Genomic DNA, 20999 nt, shown 5'->3' with positions numbered 1-20999 from the left:
CAAGATTCATCTCTCAAGCTTCACCCTTGAGGTAAATTTCTTGCCATTCATGTCTTGAACACATAATAATTGGGTTATGATTGGTGACCTGAGATAATCCTCTATATTATATTAGTACAGTCTTCATGGTGACCTAATTTGATTGCTATATCACAGCTTTTTGCTGCATAAAATCACAAGCCAAATCTACAGACAAAGGTATATAGTTTTTTAAACCATCATATGCTTGATAAACTGTTTCTGTCAGGGTGAAGAAAGCATATTTATATATTAGTAATAAAACAATCCCCCTGAGATATAATCTCTGTTGCTTACTCAATAACCTTTCCAAGAGGTTACAGCTGCTAACAAGGCAACTGGATGATAATTTGCTGCATCTCTTTTTTCATATGCTGGTACTAAACTACTCACCAGCCACATTTCTGGAAATTTTCCTTGCTGTTATCAAACTGTTACATAAATTTTGGTAATGTGAAAAAAGTAACAACAGTTTTTTATCTATTCCATCATAAACCACATTAAAGGTATCACTACTGTTTGACAATGTTCAGTTGAGAGACTGTTAAAGTTTCATAACTGGAAAGTTGTTTGGTTAGTTTAATCAACATGAAGTGCAGACAAAAATAAGAAGGTATTACATTTTGTCTCACACACACACACACACACACACACGCGTGTGTGTGTGTGTGTGTGTGTGTGTGTGTGTGTGTGTGTGTGTGTGTGTGTGTGTGTGTGTGTGTGTGTGTGTGTGTGTGTGTATATATATATATATATATATATATATATATATATACATGGATCTACTTCACTTGACCTAAAACTCATTTGACTGACTTTCATTTGACCGACACCCAAATGACCTAAATTTCAAATTACTGACATCTCATTTGACCGACTCTCATTTCACAGACAGCTTACAATGCTGAATTTCAACATACTAAATCTTAAACCATGGACATGCAGACTAGACTTAGAACACCAATAACTAACTCTTTCTAGAACTTAAAAACTACTTAGTTACCCTCTTAACAAAAACTGGACAATGTACAACCAAAATAGGTGTGGGTCTACATTCCCCACCACACCCCCTAATTATATATACTAACTCCAGGATCGTACTACAGTGGGAAAAAGGGTATATACCTTTAACTTGATTTACAGTACTCTACATGGTGCCACTACTACTGGGAACGCACAAAATATTCACAAAATTACTTTAGATACTTCCCATAAAAATATAAAGAGACAAACCCACGTTTAGAAACACTACAACACTACTTTCTACATGACTATCGGTATTCTGACAGTCAGCACTGTAAGTTACAGTAATTCTTTTTATCACAAGCAAGTCACAGGAGAAGGGAAACGCACAACAAGTGTATGTCTTAAATGTCAGTGAAATAAAACAGTCAACACTCATATTAGTGAATGCTTTTTCAGGCTGTGATTAACAGTGAGCGCTCATATGAGCGAATGTTGTTTTCACTAGAGTTTGTGCCAGCAACTTTTGTATAGGATTGTGGTGTAGCACGGTAAGAGAATTTGCCATTATCCTGTTGCTGTGATCTCAGAGTTGGTATATATATTTAACAGTGTGTGTGTGTGTGTGTGTGTGGGGGGCTGCCCCCCCAAAAAATATTAGTTTTAATTGTTGTTGTTTTTGATCATTTTTAGATTAATTTAAATGCTTGTTTTTTTCTTGGTTAGCTCTTATGAGCATTCGTTGTTTGATGAGATACTCATATTTATATATGTATGTATGTATGTATATATATATATATATATATATATATATATATATATACACACACACACACACACACACACACACACACACACACACATATACATATATATATATATATATATATATATATATATATATATATACATATATATATATATATATATATATATACAAGCACACACATACAATCTTTTTCTTTCATCTTTTTTACATTTTTTATTACTGAAGGGTAGACAGGTTTTCTTTTTATTGATAACTGCTTGTAACATCTGCCACAATTTTATTGAACTACCTTACAATTTCTCTAACCTTTTATACCAACAAGTATGTTTTGTTCATTTAAATAAAGCTTTGTAGTACTTCTCAATTTTCTGTAATTCTAACCAATCCCCAGTTTAAATTGGTCTTGTACATTTTGTAAACATTGAAATGTTGTTCTTTTTTTAAACATTTTTATCTTTTTCTAATCATGGCTCTTGATTTATTTTAGTACATTTTTACTCCTGAAAAGGTTCCACTAGGTCTAACTGTACTTTAACTATTCACTAAATGTTTTCATTTCAAGTACATATCATTAGTTTCACAGTGTAATGTGCAATGATCTAAATTATCTAATAATAATAGTCATAATGCTAAGATATCCTTTCACTCACCAGTTTGATTGGAGATCTCTCCTTTAGAACAGGGTACACAGTCGTAGCAGCATACTGGTTCTCCTCTACGAGCAGCTTTTCTGTGCCCCATTGGGCAACTCTCACTACAGACAGACTTGGGTACCTGAAGAAAGATTACATGTCATCATTAGTAAAAAAGATACTTCCATGATGACTAAGATAAGTCAGTGTTCAGTACATGTATGTATGCATGTGCATATGTTCTCAGGGCTTACAATCATTTATTTTCTTCTATAAAATCTATTATGCATGTATATTGCTGTAGCTATAAATGTGATATTCTGTTATTCTAACTGTTCTTTGCTTCGTGTAATAAGATGTAAATCATATTAAGGTACTTGATGTGCTACTTCAGATGAGTTTATAGCTTCATAGGTGCTTACTAGACTATTGATCTATGAGGATGAAGGCTTACATCATTATGGTAGTTTTTAGACCTTACATCTCGCATATGAATAACCCATAGATGGGACAAACAAGAATATGTTGGGACATTTACATGTTTTCCTTATCCATAAAGGACAGAGGTGCTAAACCACATTTGAATTTGCAGTTACCTATCCTTTCATCTAAATTACATCTGAATGGAGTAAGATAAGTACTTTGTTTTATGTGGAGGGGAAGAAAGTTCCATAGAAGCAGTATTCTCTGTGATACTAAAAAGAAAATGGGAGTGCAGGAATAATCATGCTGAATGGCAACTGTATGAGGCGTGAAAAATATTTAATATATCCTTGTAACAAACACAGCACAGTTAATAACAACACGATATGTAAGCGTTTTCATCTTGTAAAATACAACACTTTATCAGACAAATTAAATCAATTAATTAAATCATTTAAATACTTTGTTTAAAATACATCATCCAAAAAAAAGCAGCCTATCAGATATAGCTAAATAGACAAACACACCATTCTGCCCAATCACAGTGCATAGTGAAAACCAAACCCCTAATTTTTAACCAGTTACCTACATACATAACACATCTTGCATCTAAGGTAACTATCTGAGCACAGTAAGAAAGGGGTACAATTTAAACCTAACAAATGTTAAAAACAAAACTATTTTTATCTTTTTATAGCTTTTAGCTTTAATATACTAGTTATAGAACAATTGTCATTTAAGCCTGGATATTCAGTCGCATTCAACACTAATTGAAAATATGTTTTCGTGTGTAAAAACTTAACTATCCGTGACCATAATATTGTATTGAAGGATAGGTACAATTGTTTGTCTAAAGGAGTTGTATACGCTGCAGTCTGTCAGCAGTGCACAGTATTTTTTATTGGAAAGACAGAGGGCATGTTGAATAATGTATATATGAGCACATATACGAAATAAGAAAGCAAAAACTACTAATGCCCTAGTGAAGCACATTTTAATGTATGGAGATCATCACTTGAAAAATTCACTGTGATTCAAAAAAATTGTCTGTGACATAAGGGGAGGTCCTTGAGTGATATTTTTAGAAAAAGAGGAACTTTTCTGGCAATTAGCATGAAGCTAATTAAGCCCATTTGACTAAATCACAAGTCATTGAAAATATTCAACAAAAGAAAATACAGCATAAAATAGTGCCCCTGCACCCCCATGTGGAGGACCCCCCTTAATTATATATAATAACTTCATGGCTACACAACTATTTGAGAAAAGAAAAAAGACACCATGGGAAGTGAATCAGTGTTGGTGAACAAACACTGATTAACTGATTCACTGTGTATGGTGCGCAACTTTGAAAAAGGGGAAAACCTCTTGAATTATGTAAAAGCAGATCTAATGAATTTCAGCTGTCATATAATTTAACCAATTGTACCATCCACAAAAACACCAGCATTTCATCATGTGATTAAATGCATGCAGCCATAAATCATATAACATCCATATTTATTTTTTATATGTGTGTGTGTGTGTGTGTGTGTGTGTGTGTGTGTGTGTGTGTGTGTGTGTGTGTGTGTGTGTGTGTGTGTCTATGTAGATCTATTTCACAAAGTCAAAGTTTCAAAACTTCGAACTGCAAATGGTCGAGACCATAAGATCAAAGTTTTGAAACTGTAATAAAAAAAAAGGCCACAAAAAATTTTTTTTTTACATTTTTGCTGTGGGCAAGCCCCCCAGCACCCCCACACCCCCCTGCTACATAAGAGTGTCATGTAAAGAACAAGTCTTCATTTGAATTTTACAAAATAGTAAAATTAAGTAATTTGCTTAATAAAATGTGATTTGCTTTTATCAAACTTTCTAATTTACATAGAAAGACTGTATTTTCTATAAATGTCATAAAGTTCTAGCAATTTCCTGTTTTGGCTATCAACAAAATCCTCCCCCCACAGACATAAACACACACATAAACACAGACAGGCACACACATAGACAAAGCGACTATCATCATGGAAATATCGAACAGAGAAAACTATAAAGCAGCTAGGACAAGAAGTGTCATTGTTAGAAGATTATAGAAGAGGGAATAGATCAACAAAAATACAAAGAAAGATAGATGTGATAAAAGCAATGCGCAGTATTAGAACAGACCAGGATCTATTATGCACTGTTGGAGATCAACTAAATATTTCAAAACAGGTGGACAGACTTAGAAGATATGAAGATAAATATAAGGGAAAAGCACAAAATAAGCAATTTACTGATGACCCAAAAAAGTTTTATAGAGAATTGAGAAATAAGGTAAAAGGAACTGAAAGACCACCAAAAAAAGAGGAAGCAGATACATTTTGGAGAAGTATCTATGAATATCATGTGGAACATAATAAAGATGCTAAATGGATAGAAGAAGTAAAAGAAAGAATAAGAAGTTTAAAGGTACAGGATATGAAATGGGATGAAATAACAGCCAGAGAGATTGAAACAAAGTTGAGAAAAGCCTCTAACTGGAAAACCCTGAACACACACTACACTGGTTAACAACAGGAAAAACAATGCTCTTACTTAAGAGTGAACCTGCAAGCTACCCTAAAAATTATAGACCAATAACATGTCTTCCAATGACGTATAAACTATGCACGGGAATTGACCCAACAGAGTTTATAGTCATTTAGAAAAAAACTAAATTATGGCAGTAAAACAAAAGAGCAATAAAAGAAAGTCATATGGAACAATGGATCATTTGTTGTTAAGCAAAGTTACAGTGGAAAACTGTAAGAAGGGGAAGAATCTAAGTATGGCATGGATTGACTACAAAAAAGCATTTGATAGTATCCCACATTCATGGATAAAAGAGTACTTAAAAATGTATAAGATACACCCTACACTGATTCACTACATTACAGTAACCATGAAATAGTGGCAGACCACTTTAAAATTAAGCCATGATAAAGGGCAAATTATTATCCCAGGGATAAAAATTCAAAGGGGAATATTCCAGGGTGACTTTTTGTCACCATTGCTATTCTGCCTTGCCATTAATCCATTAAGTTTTTTACTTAACAGCTTAGTCCATGGCTTCAATTTGGTTAATGACTTCTCATCTTCTCTTGTTGATGATTTAAAACTGTATAGCTCATCAGATGAGGAACTGAAAGCACAGCTGCAGATTGTCAAAACTTTTTCAGATGATATTGGAATGTCATTTGGTCTTGATAAATGTGCAAAAGCAACCTTTAAAAAAGGAAAACTGCAGTAGCAGGAAAACACAGTTTGGGACAAGAATGTGATATAAAAGAACTTGAGCAAGAGGGAGTGTATAAATACTTGGGAATTTATATGATCAGCAATAAAACATGCACAAATGCGAATGCAAGTCAGTAAGGAGTACTTTAGAAGACTTAAATTAATCCTGAAAACAGCATTGACATCTAGGAACAAGATCCAAGCTATAAATCAATTTGCTCTTCCTGTCCTAACTTATAGTTTTGGAGTGATTGACTGGCCCCAAAAAGTGTTGGATAGACTGGATATTAAAACAAGAAGGATGCTTCATGCTTACCAAATGATTTATAAAAATCAGTGTATACCAAGATTATATATATATATATTATATATATTATATTTTATATAATTATATATTATATATATTCCCTGTTCCGAAGGAGGGATATGCCTCCTTGAAATTGATTACATGTATAGATCTGCAATCGTGGGACTCCACACATATTTACTGACCTCACAAGATCCAAATGTAGTGAAAGTTTTGAAACACGAGGAGGTTAAATCTAAGATGACGTCTCTGCTTAATTTAGCAGAAGCATATCGACGTCAAGCAGGAATGGAAATCAAACCAGAAGTGGATAAAAACCAGGCAACAACTGAATGTGCCAAAAAACAAAAGAAAGACTATAAGGTGAAAGGCCAGATGAGAAGGCAAGAAATGTGGAAAAAACATAAATATAGTTGCAAGTATAGAAAACTTCTGGAAGAATCTGATGTTGACCAAAAACAAATGCAGGAATGGTTAAGGAGAGGTGAATTCAAACTAAGAAATGAAAGGCTAATATTGGCAGGCCAAGATAGTGGGCTATGTACTCGCTGGTTTACAAAGTCGATTGAGCATGTGGGAGAAACAGGCATATGTAGGTTATGTAAAACTGAATTGGAAACAGTCACACATCTTGTTGCTGGTTGCGTTGCACTAATGGCAGAGGGACTGTATACTGAAAGGCATAATAATGTTGTGAGACTGTTACACTGGAGATTGTGCAAACATTATGGTATCGAAGTGGCTGAAAAACACTGGAAACATGAGCCACAAAGAATCATAGAAAATGATGCTTATATCACATAGGATCACCCAATACCAAAAGTCCAAAAGATAGATGCTAGAAAACCAGATATAGTGGTCCAAGAAAAGAAGACAAAAGTAGCATTGATCATTGAAATCACCGCACCCAGTGACTACAGTGTCTTGCGTACAGAGAGATACAAAGTCATAAAATACCTGGATCTGCAGGCAGAAATGAGAGCCATGTGGAAGAAAGGTACCCAGACATTTCCAATAGTAGTAGGAGCAACGGGTCTTATAAAAAATAATTTACAATTGTATTTAGATATGTTACCAATTATTGCAGAAGGAATCATTACTGGGCACATTGTGGGTGCTGCAAAGAACACTTTTGGCTGACATCAAAGAGTGAAACAATACTAATTTCATGAAATTTAATCATACTTTGACTTAGGAATGGGGTCCATTCCCGCCACTAGGGCCGATAGCCTAGTACCAACCTATGAACCTATGGTATTACAAACCCAAAAGACTTGGAGAAATTAAAAAAGTCAAAGACACACACATACTTACAGACGCACGCGCACACACACACACACACACACACACACACACACACACACACACACACACACACACACACACACACACACAGATTCATTGCTGAGGAAGAAACATTTGTCTTAAAGGCCATAATCATGTTTTTGTGCATGATGAAAATAACAGTGGAACTCAGATAATTGTCATACATATTGGGAATAGTTGTGGAAGAAATCACAGCTTTCTATCCAAGAATTCACAGAGAGACATTTATATTGTCCAATACTTAATCAGACTTATTATACTGACCTGAGTCACACCCCATACTACCTATGCTTTATTTTTTAACGGACATGTCAAACAGTGTTAAAGCTCCAAATGAAGTACATGAAATAAAACAAAAAATGGAAGCTATTACAATATGTATGCCCTGAACTCCAGTGAGGTTACCCACAGACTGTGGTGGAGGCAGCTATAGGATTTTTGGGATCCAGATATACATGTTTTTGTATGATACTACTGACCTTTATGACTATTTGAATAGTAGGATATCTATTCAAAATAACTACAAAGCCCGCAAAAAGAAATTACCTCTGAGTATAGTGTATTCCACAAAATGGCACTTTCATCGATAGTAACTTCATGATGGCCTGGTATACGAGACTCGTAAATGCCAACATTAGGATTTCTCACTGTCCCATTTGGCAATACTTGCCAATTTACAATATCATATCGAGCACGTCCTTCACTATCTTCATTGAAAAATATCTCATCTCCAGCTCGATTTTTAAAATGTACATTCTTCACATAGTGAAAAAGCTAATAAACAAATTAATGCAAAAGTAAATTTAATACTTCATTATGAGTTTGCCTTCCTTTGAACAATTAACATAAGGAGTATAAATATTTTCTGAGTAAGAAACATGCAAATTAATTTATCATTGCATGGTTACTTGTATACAAATTTTGTGTCTGATTAAAATCCTATATGTCCATTATGTCATTTTACTGTGGTACGATTTTGAGTAAATTACTTAGCCAGCCTGTGCTTCTGGGCATCCACTGAAAATTATCTTTATCCCAGCTGGACAGCCTGGTTAACAAAACAAACAAACAAACAAACAAACACATAAATAAATAAATAAATACATTAAGTATTATCTAAATTTGTAATATGAATACAAGTCAAAACACCGAGCCACAGGTAAAGATGCAGACTGCTTGACTGTGCCATTGTTAACTTGAGACCACATACAAACTCAGGTGCCAGGGATATTTAGGGAAGGAGGAATGAGCATCCAGTGTCTAATCACCTTCCAATGGGGTAACATCATGGGAAGAGTTAACTTACAGTGGGATCTAGAATTCAACTCTTGGGATGCATGCTTCTGGAGCTTTACATGTCAGGAAGTCAACCAGGTTGCATGCCTACATTGCTATCTTGCACCCTATGTGCACAGGCCAGGAAACAGCAGGGTAAGGCAAATCAAAGAGGTTTATCAGTCTTAGAAATGTTATCCAAATGGAAAGAAGGATTGTGAACTTTGTTGCATAACAACTTAAGCTGAGATAAATTTGCTTGATAATTTTGCACTTCATTTGAATTAATTACTCTGTAAACACTTGACATTTATAATTTACATATTTTGGTTTGCTATTGGTTTTGACGCGGTGGTGGTGCTGCGGTAGCATTGTCGCCTCACAGACGCTGTCCGGTTCGATTCTCAGCTAGAGCGTCTTCTGTATGGAGACATGCGTGAATGGGCGTACCTTCGTTGAAGGTTGTGCATCAGGGCTGGTAACTCGGCATGTAAAAATCAACTACCAATCATTAGCGGACCGGAGTTCCGCTGTGGTGACCCCTAACCGGGAAAAGCCGAAAGACACAACATTGGTTTAGAACTGTTTAAATTGTTAGTTTTTAAGTCACATCTTGATGTCATACAGACTAGTCACTTGTAAAGTGATTTACAATTGTTGAAGTTGTGAATTTATTCCCTGATTTACAGTCAGTGTACAGCATTTGGAAATACATTTTTAGGTCCATTATTTTAGTTTTTGCTTTAAATAATAACTCAAATACACATTACTAAATTGTTAGTTTTCAATTTAATTTGTTGACTTTAAATTGTTTCTGTTGAGCTGCAATTCAGATTAAGATGACTTGCAAAATATTTGACTGTAAAGTGATTCAGATCTGTAGAAATGCTAGGTCTAATTTATTTTCCGTTTAAGCTAGCATTTCCCTCCAGACCTCTCATCCTCATCCATTGGGTCTTATAAGTCTGTTAACCTACTTACAGCCCTGGACTTTCACTGACCCATGTTTGAGGCCAGCAAACAGACTGAGGCACCTGGTACAGCATCACACAGCTGCTGTGGCGTATGTTTTATTTGGTTCACTGCTTCTTGTAAACATCAGGGACAACACATGGTGTGCCATGCAATGGACATCGATGCTGCCAGTCCACAAGTAAGAAGAATACAAGATTGAAGTATGCACAGAAAAGAAAGTAAGGAAATAAAGGTGAAAGCCATCAGCAGTATGCTGTACCTAACTCCTTGGCATGCTTAAACACTGAAGCCCTCCCTGATCTCCACCAGAGACACTCATGAGTCGGTGTGCACTGTAGTGCACTCATTAAACTTCCTATCCAGGATATGCAAACCTATCCATCCTGTATGTGCCATCAAGTATCCAGGTCTTCTTGGCCATGATCAGGGCTTTATTGCTCTACACCACTGGTGCAGACCACAGGTTTAATTTTTGATTTATTCACAGTGTACAGCCTTTGAAGGGCATATTATTTAAGCTTATTTAGTTATTTTTTAATCTTTTAACTTTTAAAGTGAATTAAAGCTATAATTGAAGTCTTAGTCTTTATCTCTTGAAGTGACAGTTTAAAGTGCAAGTAACCTTAATGAGTATTTATAATATATGAATGTCTGTTACTCTGCTGAATGCCACATTCATCTAGGCTAATGTATTAAAGGCTACACATAAATCCTGATCTGACTTGAATAAAATTTTTGTTTTTGTGGGGAGGGGTCAAGCTACTATACATGCACCACATATCAAGTCCCTAAACCCTCACCTAAAAATACACTAAATTAAAGTGTTATTAATATAAAGTACAGCACCATTTCATTTAACAAAAGTGTAAATTGTTGCTTTGGTAGGTATTATATGTATATATATATATGGGTCCCCTTCAGTAGATTGAACTTTTACAAGTTTGAACCTCATATGGCCGAGACCATATGTTTGAACTTGTAAAAGTTCGATCTGACTGAATGGAGATCTCTATACAGTGCAGAATGGGAAGATTTCTCTTTTCCGCAATGTAGTGCGATCACGGAGTTGGTATATTTAAGTAGGGGGGTGTGGGGGGTTTACAGACGTTTAGTTTAGTTTTTTGTTGTTTTCTTTTTTCTTCAGTGTTCGAACTTTTACAAGTTCGAACATATGGTCTCGGCCATATGTGGTTCGAACTTGTAAAAGTTCGATCTACTGAAGTAGATTCATATATATATATATATATATATATATATATATATATATATATATATATATATATATATATATACATATATATACAGAGAGAGAGAGAGAGAGTCATTTATATGATTCTGTTCTTCAATAGCAAATAGCACAAATGCAATATTCAGCTCTACCATGGTATTGCCAACTGTTTTGTGCTGAGTATGGGAAGAACCTTTTTCTTATTCTCCTACTCACTGTGTGTGTGTGTGTGTGTGTGTGTGTGTGTGTGTGTGTGTGTGTGTGTGTGTGTGTGTGTGTGTGTGTGTATGCATGCAACTTTTTAAAGGTTAGGGTTAGAGTAAGGGCTAGGTAAAGTCATCCTCCTGCCTATCTTACTTGCTACATTCAGTTTATTTTGAGGGTCCTCACACGTGCATTTATTTGATGTAATGGGATCCTATCTTGCCTACATTCATGACAGATGGGTTCGGAGCCGATCCATCGGCTCCGACTCGGCAACTAATACACTAGCACGAAGTCTCTCATTGGCTGGGCTACTCCCTATCCCAGGATGCACTACACCTGCTTCCCCAGATCTCGTTTGCCGCTTAACAAGCTGGACGTGGTCTCGACTTGGCTGGAGCTAAGTGGTTCTTTTTACCTTATTGGTCCTTGACCTAGGGAATTTTTTGTCTATATTAACCAAACAGCTGTTTTAACAGCTATTGCTTACTATTTCTTACTATTTCTTAAGTTTTTGTTTGAGTGCTTGAGTGTTTCCAAAAAATTTGATTTATTCTGTCGGGCAAGGCCCGTTTAAGTTAGAGGGCCTTTGCCCTACCTTTGAGTGCTATTAGGTTTAATTAACTTTTGGTTAGTTGTTTTTCGGGCAAAGCCCGTTTAAATTAGAGGGCTTTGGGCCGTTTAACTGGTTTCTAATTGTTGTGAGGTAAACTTTCACCAGTACTCGCGCCAGTGTGTCTCGCGCTTTTCAGTTGGCGCTTTTTTGTGTATATTGCTATACTTGTTGAGTAAGATTTCCATAGAGTTTTTTGCTTGTTGTGGCTTGTATCATGTCTAAGGAACAAAAGTCAGGGTTTAAAAAATGCACTCGGTGCAATTACAAGATGTCCATTACAGACAGTCATTCAGTTTGTGTTTATTGTTTGGGGCCGAAACATCTGCAAGAGACTTGTAGCGTCTGTCATGCGTTCTCCGCTAGAGTTCTTCAAGAACGCAAGAACAAGTTAATATTGAAAGGGCTTATCAAACCTTCTTTTGAGGAAGCCTTAGATCCACCTGTTGCTTCTAAAAAGAAAAGATCATCGGCTCCGACAAGTCCGTCGGAGCCGACTTCTAAAAAGACAAAATTGACCTCTTCTTCCTCGGCTCCACTGACTTCGGGGCCGAGTGTCGAAGGGTCTGCCTCGATACCTCCTACCTCAGCTCCATTGCCTTCGGAGCCGCAAGTTGGAGTATTGAGAGGTGAATCACCTCCATCGGTTCCAATGGCTTCGGAGCCGGTGGAAGTGTGCAGCTCAGACTCTTCCCCCTCAGCTCCGAAGAAGGCTCCTTCAGTGCCGATGGTGGTCCATGCTGTGGTGGAGTCGGCGCCGATAGCATTGGAGCCGTTTCGGAGCCGGTCCCCTTCTCTCTCGGAGCCGAGAGGAAAGTCTTCTCGATTGTCTACCTCCTCTAAATCCTCGAGACTTTCAGATTCGGACCTGGATAGGGTTTTACAGAGGCTATTCCAATCTCCAGTGTTTACTAAAATGGTCTCGGCTCCGGCACAGTTTGCTTCGGAGCCGATCCCTCCTCCAACACATTTGATTCCTCCTCCAACCTCTTCGGAGCCGTTGGAGCCGGTGGTGGTGGAGCAATGTGGAGCCATACGGTCGGAGCAGAGACCCCTTACAGGCCTCTCGGTTCCGACTGTGCTTCCTACCCTGTCCTCCGGTTCAGGGTTTGGCACTGCGACTTCTTCAGCCGGAGCCGAAGGGAACACTTTAGGTTTGGGTGCTTCGGTACCTAGTCTTCCTCTTGGAGCATCGGCTGCTGGAATTCCTGGTGCCATCGTGGCCTCTAGACCAGCGACCTCCTTGGATTCTGGAGGTCCGGCCTTTGAGGTCATGAGGAGCATGCTAGCCATGTCTTTGCCGGTTCAACAAGATTCTACCTCACCGTCCCTAGATTTGGAGACTGGTGCCTCTGTTGTGTTGCAGCCCCCCGGCAGTGGGGCCCCAGGGCCTGAGGATAATCGGCGGTTCCCTTCTTCCGGGTGGTCCGTCCGAATCTGCTTCGGATGAACCACCAAGGAAGAAATTGTGTAAGAGGAAGCACGTAGACTCCCAAGATGAGTCTGTTACATCGGATACTGACCTCGATGACGCAGAAGGGTCTCCCAAATCATCTTCGGATGATATCTCCTTCTCAGACATCTTGGAGATTCTGAGACAGAGAGGTGACTGGCAAGCCAAAACCCCATCAGCTGAGGAGTCAGTCTTCCTCAAGGCCTTTGGGGCCCAGCCTTCCGCCTCCTGGGTGTCTCCGCCCTTTGATGAACTCCTTGATTTGGTTTCTCGAAGGGCGTGGGAACACCCTGATTCTGTGGAACCGGTGCCTGCGAGGCCCAATAAATATTTGTCAGCCCCCCCCCCAGAAGGAGTTTCTCACAAAGGGTGTGCCTATAGATGCTTTGGTGGTGGCTTCTGCCACACAGCAGGACGTGGCAGAGGCTTCGACGTCTATTCATCCTCCTAATAAGGATTCTAGGAACATGGATAGGTACGGGAAGCGTACCCTCTCTTCAGCGGCCTTTGCCTTACGGTCGCTGAACTACTTATGTCATTTTACGAGGCTCCAAAGGGATCTTCTCAAAGAGCTAAATGACTCTCTTGTTGGTAACCTACCTGAGGCGCTGGCCCCGACTGTTGGCGCACAGATGACTACCCTCTTTTCTATTGTTAACTCATCCATGAGGCTCATTTCATATGCGCGAAGGCGAGTAGAGCAGCGGGAACAGGCGTTGCCCTCAGGAGACAAGCCTGGTTACGCTTGTGTTCGTTCGTGGAGGCCTTCAAGTCTTCCTTCACCGATGCCCCCTTTGATGGGTCATCTTTGTTTGGACCCAAGGTGAAGGACACACTAACTCGGTGCGAGCAGGAGGGCAAGACTTTGACTGCCATTGGGGCCCGATTTTCCGCTCCTTCTAGGCCTTACCCCAAGGCTCGGAGAGGAGGGAAAATGTGGTTTAGAAAATCTCAGAAGTCTTTCCCTACTCCACCCAGTGATTCCCCCTCCAGAGGCAGGGGGGGGGGATTTTGGAAGACGCCGCCCCAGAGGTGGCAGAGGGCCCCGTAACTCTGGAGACCGCGATTCCTTTCGTGGTTCTTCATACAACCAGCGTTCCTGAGTTGTTGCCCGACTGTGCAACTCCGGAGCCAGTCGGGGGTCATTTTGCGGCGCACCCACAAGCTTGGGAATCCATAACAAGCGATCAGTGGGTGCTTCGCATTATTACCGGGGGTTATATCATCCCCTTCAACAACCCCCCCCTTTCTTTAAGGGTAATCCCGGACGTACCACCCAGTCAGTGGGATCAGGCAGCATTAGAGGTGTCAAAGCTGCTAGAAAAAAGAGCCATCCAGCCTGTCCCCATCGACCAGATCGGATCAGGAACTTACTCAAGATTATTTTTGGTACCAAAAAAGACAGGGGACTTCAGGGCCATTTTGGACCTCAGTTCATTGAATCGTTTCGTAAAGAAGTCCAAATTCCGAATGGTCACTCTTCAATCTATTCTTCCTTTGCTGGAAAAAGATGCATGGATGTGCTCCATAGATCTCCAGGACGCTTACTATCACATTCCCATAGCTCAAGAGTCCAGGAGACATTTACGCTTCCGCCTCGGAGTCAGTCATTTCCAATTCTGAGCACTGCCCTTTGGTCTCACCACAGCCCCCAGGGTGTTCACCAAGTGTCTGGCAGTGGTAACTGCTCACCTGAGAAGTCTGGGATTCCAGGTGTTTCCTTATCTAGACGACTGGCTCCTTACTGCCACCTCCGAGCATCTACTACTCCAAGCGCTCAGAGCCACGTTCACCTTGGGCCGTTCCTTAGGGATCACGTTCAATTTGCAAAAATCTGTACTACAGCCATCTCAACGTATTACTTTCATAGGCGCAGACTTAGACACAAAAAGAATGCGCGCCTCGCCTTTTTACCAGCAGCAAGAATTCAGGTCCTACAAGATCAAGTCAAATCCTGTCTTCCTCTACTAAGAGCCCCGGCCCATCGGATCCTACAACTGTTGGGCTCGATGGCGTCAACCATACTTTTAGTTCCCTTGGCCAGACTTCACATGCGAATTTTACAATGGCTACTGTCGGTTCAATGGTCTTATCAGGAACTTCCCTTGAACCACTTAATCATAATCACGGAAAGTTGCCGTCGAGATCTGCATTGGTGGCTTCTCCAATCAAATCTCGACCAGGGGCGACCCTTTATACCTCAACGTCCGTTGCCACTGTCGGTCCAAGGCACATGGCAGATCCAGGAAACGCATTTGCATATCAATGTCCTGGAGATGAGAGCGGTACTATTGGTACTCCAAGCTCTCCATCACGCTCTCCCACAGGGCCCGATTGCTATCCTATCCGACAACATGTCAGTGGTGTGGTACATAAACAAGCAAGGTGGAACCAGGTCTTACCCACTATGCAGAGAAGCCATGAGACTTTGGCACTGGGCGGTAGCTACCAACCGCTTTCTAATGGCAACGCACATACCGGGGAAGTCCAATGTGATTGCGGACAGATTAAGCAGGACCATTCTTTTACCCCACGAGTGGTCCCTCAACCAGGGTATAGCTGCGAAAATCTTCGACAGATGGGGTCTTCCTTGCTGCGACCTGTTTGCCAGCCCTCACAATGCGAAATGCAGAGAGTTCTTCACACTGTTCCCTTCTCAGGAACAGATTCCCAGGGACGCTCTGACTCACATTTGGCCCCCCGGTCTTCTCTACGCCTTCCCTCCATTCCCCCTCTTACCGAGGGTGATACAGAAGGCCATTTACATGGAGAGTGAGATGATTTTGATTGCCCTGCACTGGCCTCGTCAAGTTTGGTTTCCTTTCCTACAGAGGCATGTGATAGAAGGTCCATGGTTTCTGGATCCGGTGCCAGACCTGTTGACTCATCAGTCAGGACGGCTTCATCCGTCTCTCAGGTCCCTGAAGTTGGCAGCATGGTTACTCCACTTCCATCCTTAGTCCGAGACAATGCTCTTTCGCCGGACGTGGTCCACATACTGTCTTCTTCTCATAAACCTTCCACCATCAAACTTTATTCCAGTAAATGGAAAAGGTTTGCCTTCTGGGCTCAAGAACGGGGTATAGATCCTCTCACTGCACCAGTACCGGAGGTTCTGAATTTTCTGGCCCCCCTTTTTCAGTCGGGCTCTTCAGTTTCTACCATTAAGGTTCAGCTAGCGGCCATCTCTAATTTTCATGCTTCATTTGAACCTTCATTGATGTCTCACAAACTTTGTAAGGCTTTCCTTAAAGGGGCTTGGCTCCTTAGGCCTCCTGTATCTCATGCTGTCCCCCCTTGGGATTTGAATATGGTTCTTGCTGCCCTAACTGCCCGTCCTTTCGAACCAGCTGCTACCTGTGATTTAAAATTTCTGTCTTGGAAAACGACCTTTTTAGTAGCCATAACGTCTGCCAGGCGAGTTTCAGAACTTCAAGCTCTTTGTTCTGATCCTCCCTATTTGATTTTTCACAAGCATAGAGTTTCATTGAAATTAAACCCTGCATTTATACCAAAAGTGGCCTCCTCTTTCTGTATTCAACAAACTATAGAACTCCCTGTCTTTTTTCCAGAATTCTCTAATAACGCAGAATATACTTTGCATCAATTGGACGTACATAGACAACTGCGTTTTTATTTGAATAGAACCGCTCAAACGCGGAAATCTAATCAATTGTTTGTTTCCTTTGCAGTGAACAAATTGGGTCAAAAAGTAACAAAAACCTCCATATCTAAATGGATTAAAGATTGTATCATTTTTATTTATTCACAGGCTAACAAAGACCTCCCCTTTCCAGTCAAGGCTCATTCTACCAGGGCAATGGCTACTTCTGTAGCTTTTCACTCCAAGTTATCAATAGATGATATTTGTGCTGCAGCAACCTGGACTTCTCCGCACACTTTCATTTCTCATTACAAATTGGATGTGGTTTCTCGAGGCAGAGCTTCCTTTGGTTCCACAGTTCTCAGGAGTGTTTTCCAATGAGCCACCGGGATGTAGGTGCTAGGACGCTGTCCCATCTGTCATGAATGTAGGCGAGATAGGATCCCATTACATCTTTTAGTTATGTACTTACCATAACTTCGGATGTATGGGATCCATCTCACATTCATAAGTACCCACCCTCCTTCCCCTTCCATTTGGATTTAGAGGAGCTGTAGTCCCTTTTTTCTTGGCGTTCTTTCTTGAAGAACTTTAGTTGGTTATAGTGACTACTAGTTTTTCTGTGTTTGCATGGATGTATGAAAGCGAACAAACAAGATCTGGGGAAGCAGGTGTAGTGCATCCTGGGATAGGGAGTAGCCCAGCCAATGAGAGACTTCGTGCTAGTGTATTAGTTGCCGAGTCGGAGCCGATGGATCGGCTCCGAACCCATCTGTCATGAATGTAGGCGAGATGGATCCCATACATCCGAAGTTATGGTAAGTACATAACTAAAAGTTTTCTTTCTTTTCTGTGCATACTTCAGTTTTGCTTTGCTTCATACTTCAAATATTTTATTTGTTGATCTTCAGTTCCTGTCTTAAATTTTTTGGTTTCTATTGCACTATTATATGAGCATGCCTCTGACAACAGGCAGAATCATTTTTTACTATATAACCACAACCAAATTATGTCTTATTTTAAGATATCTGCCTTGTTTAATATTTCCAGTTCTCTTCACTTATGAACCTGATAACAAAACTCTGCTCTTCCTGCTTAGAGCTCCTGTATTTTAGCTCTACTTCACTTTTTATGAATCTGATTCATAGAACTCTCTTCCTTCTGTTTTGGTTCAATAGATATCTCACCAATGCTTTGCTCAAGGTTATCATATCTATCAGTATATATTACTTTCTCTTTTGTCCTTTCTCTCTGTTTTACCAGCCATCTATTTCAGGGTGAATCAACACTACTTTTTTAATGTACTTCTGTTCTCTATGTTGTGCTCCTTCTGCCTCAGTATGAATGAATAACATACTTTCCCCCTCTCAATACATACTTCTGAAAAGGGTAAATCAGAACTCTTGCTTCCATTCTTTTTCTATTTTCATCACTTACAGTTACATCTCTCTTATATTCTTGATTTTTCTATGCCGTACTGACAAAATGCCATTAAGAATTCTGGACAGGTATTATTCCTGCCACTTTAACTGCATTATTATAATCTCCTTTACTTGTGTTATTCAACACTCATCTACTGCTCAGAACTTCCCCTTCTGAGGCTTTCTATTTTAATTTGACAAGTTAGGGGTAGGGAGTTGGTATAATGGTTAAGGTGTTTACCTCACAGACACAAGGTACAAAGTTTGATTCTCATCTTTGAGGAATAATGTCGGGGCTCAAAAATTACCCATAAAGGCAGCTAACCTAGTACTTAACTATAAACCTAGTAACCTAACCCCCCCAGAACCCCTAGCTACCTCTTTGCAAACATACCCCACCATATAGGCATCCAAGGAACTCAAGGACAAAACTGGGTTGGGTTGCACAGCTAAGCTTGTAAAGACCCTGGTGTTCATTAGTCTAGTATAAACCTTTGAACACAAAGTTCAGAAATCTTTATAGAATGCACTTTTTCCTTACTTCTTAAGTTTACTCACTTAAAATGTACTCTCTTAGTAATGGGTCCATTTACTTTAGTTCTGCTAATCACATTTACTATCTACCTTGCAAATTTTTAGGTTGCAATAATCTTTCCCCTCATTTTTTTGTATCACCTTGAAGCTTTACTGGCTTGATTTGTGAGTAACTTCCCTCCACTGTCTTTATTCTCACATGCTGCTCTGTTTCAGCAGGCTGTGATATTTTAGTATACATATCCTTGTCACTTCTACAAGTTTTGCTTTTGCAGGATGTTTTATAATCATCAGGGGGATGCAACTTAGTTTGCAGGTTCTTTCTTCTAATTGGTTCTGCTGTTATGAGTTGCCTGAATATAAGGCTAAACTGACATACCTCTTTAAATGAGATCTACTTTTCGCATGAGTGTGTGTTTGTGTCTTCAATTTAGTCTTTGTACCTTTACGGCTTCCCAACAATATACCCAGATTTTTTTGAGTATATTTATACTTCAACGCATGGGTCTGATAGTGACATGCATATGACTGTTTGCTACTAATTTTACACTAGTTTCAAAGTTGGATATGTTACCCGCCAAATTTTGCAATACAGTTCATGAAAAAGTATCAGATTTTATTGGACTTGAAAATTAGATGACAAAAGCAGAAAAATGGTGACATCACTGGGCAGGATTCACGAAACCTCCGTGTAAGAGTTAACATCTCTTACACGGAGGCTGCAGTTAAATGGTATGACATCAGCATGCCATGCATATGCATGAGGGCATGCTGAATCACACCCTAGGCTAACACGGTCCATGTAGGGAAGTAGGGGGCATGTCCGAATGGCGAGTTCTGCAAAGGGACATGCCGCCAGAAGAGTCAGAGTCCTGAAAGTAACCTCCCACGAGTGAGTCCGTGGAAATGTCAAGAAACACAACACCACATATGCCCCCACAGACTATAAACCCAACTGTAATGTAAAACGTAAAAATAACAGTTTAATTTTTTTTTATAATTTCAAAAATGTTTGCCCGTAGTTGTGCTCAGTTGCATGGGTATGCCCTCCGCTCAGCCACAGTTAGCAGTCATTGAAAAGCATATAAGATCTACATATGCAAATTAAGCCAAGTAGCAATAGCGTAGCAGTAGAGACGTTGGCCAAAGAGGAGGTAGTCACGGTTCGAGCCCCCACAACATCATTTTCTATATTTAGTTAAATAAGCATGAAACAATCCCCTGACATGTATGTATATATAAATATATATAAAACTATAATTTAAGTAAAATGTAATGAAATGGGCCATGTATTTTTGAAGAAATCCGAGACAATAAAATAAAAAAAATGTCATAAGTGCCCATAGCTGAGCAGCGCTCTCACAAGATGAGTATGACTGCTAGCAGGTGAGCAGCGGTTTAACAGGTGTAATATGAGTGCCCGGAGTTGAGCAGTGCTTTAACATGCTTAAAATGGGTGCCTGTAGCTGAGCAACACTTCACACAGCGTAATATGTGTACTCATAGCCAAATAACGCGGTACCCAGTGTAAGCCGTTTGCGCAGAGCTGCACAGCGCGCCAACCTGCTTACCGACGGGCAACGTTGAACAAGCTGTATCAAAACTGCCTATACACAGACACACCTCCTAGCCTGTCTAGACAGTAGTAAAATAAAAAAAAAAGCAATGGCCAGGCTTGAATGCAGGATACTGTGCACCATAGTCAAGGTAGTAAACCACTAAGCCATGACAGTTGTACTGAGAAATGCAGTATTAGCATATATATAGGAATGAATGGAAATAGAAGCATGACAAAGCATATTTTTATAAGCTGATACATGTCCAAAATGGCCAATCACAGATAAGTGTGGGAAAATGGGCATATATAAGCCCCATAGGCGGGAATACACAGCACAACTGATTGTGGAACCCATTTGCAGTCAGGATGGCAGGTGTAGGAGAGGGCAGTTGCTTCCGAGCACAGAGGTGATGTGTTGAGGAGTCCAAATATATGGTTTGGCTCCTAGTCCATGATCAT

General features: G+C 39.7%; 1 protein-coding gene across 1 annotated transcript in view; it reads right to left on the bottom strand.

Annotated features, from left to right (window-relative positions):
• The window catches only part of LOC122803881 (vomeronasal type-2 receptor 26-like), a 263934-nt gene that overhangs the window by 50885 nt on the left and 192050 nt on the right, over window positions 1-20999 (bottom strand). Inside the window, exon 4 of the mRNA XM_044073562.1 lies at window positions 2401-2524. Coding sequence (XP_043929497.1) covers window positions 2401-2524 — 124 coding nt within the window. The remainder of the gene's footprint in view (window positions 1-2400; window positions 2525-20999) is intronic.

This window comes from Protopterus annectens, chromosome 6.part0 (genome assembly GCF_019279795.1).
Source record: "Protopterus annectens isolate FY-2018-M chromosome 6.part0, PAN1.0, whole genome shotgun sequence".
In the NCBI taxonomy this organism is placed as follows: domain Eukaryota; kingdom Metazoa; phylum Chordata; order Ceratodontiformes; family Protopteridae; genus Protopterus; species Protopterus annectens.
The sequence above is the reverse complement of the archived record's forward strand: the minus strand, read 5'-3'. Positions and strand labels throughout refer to the sequence as shown.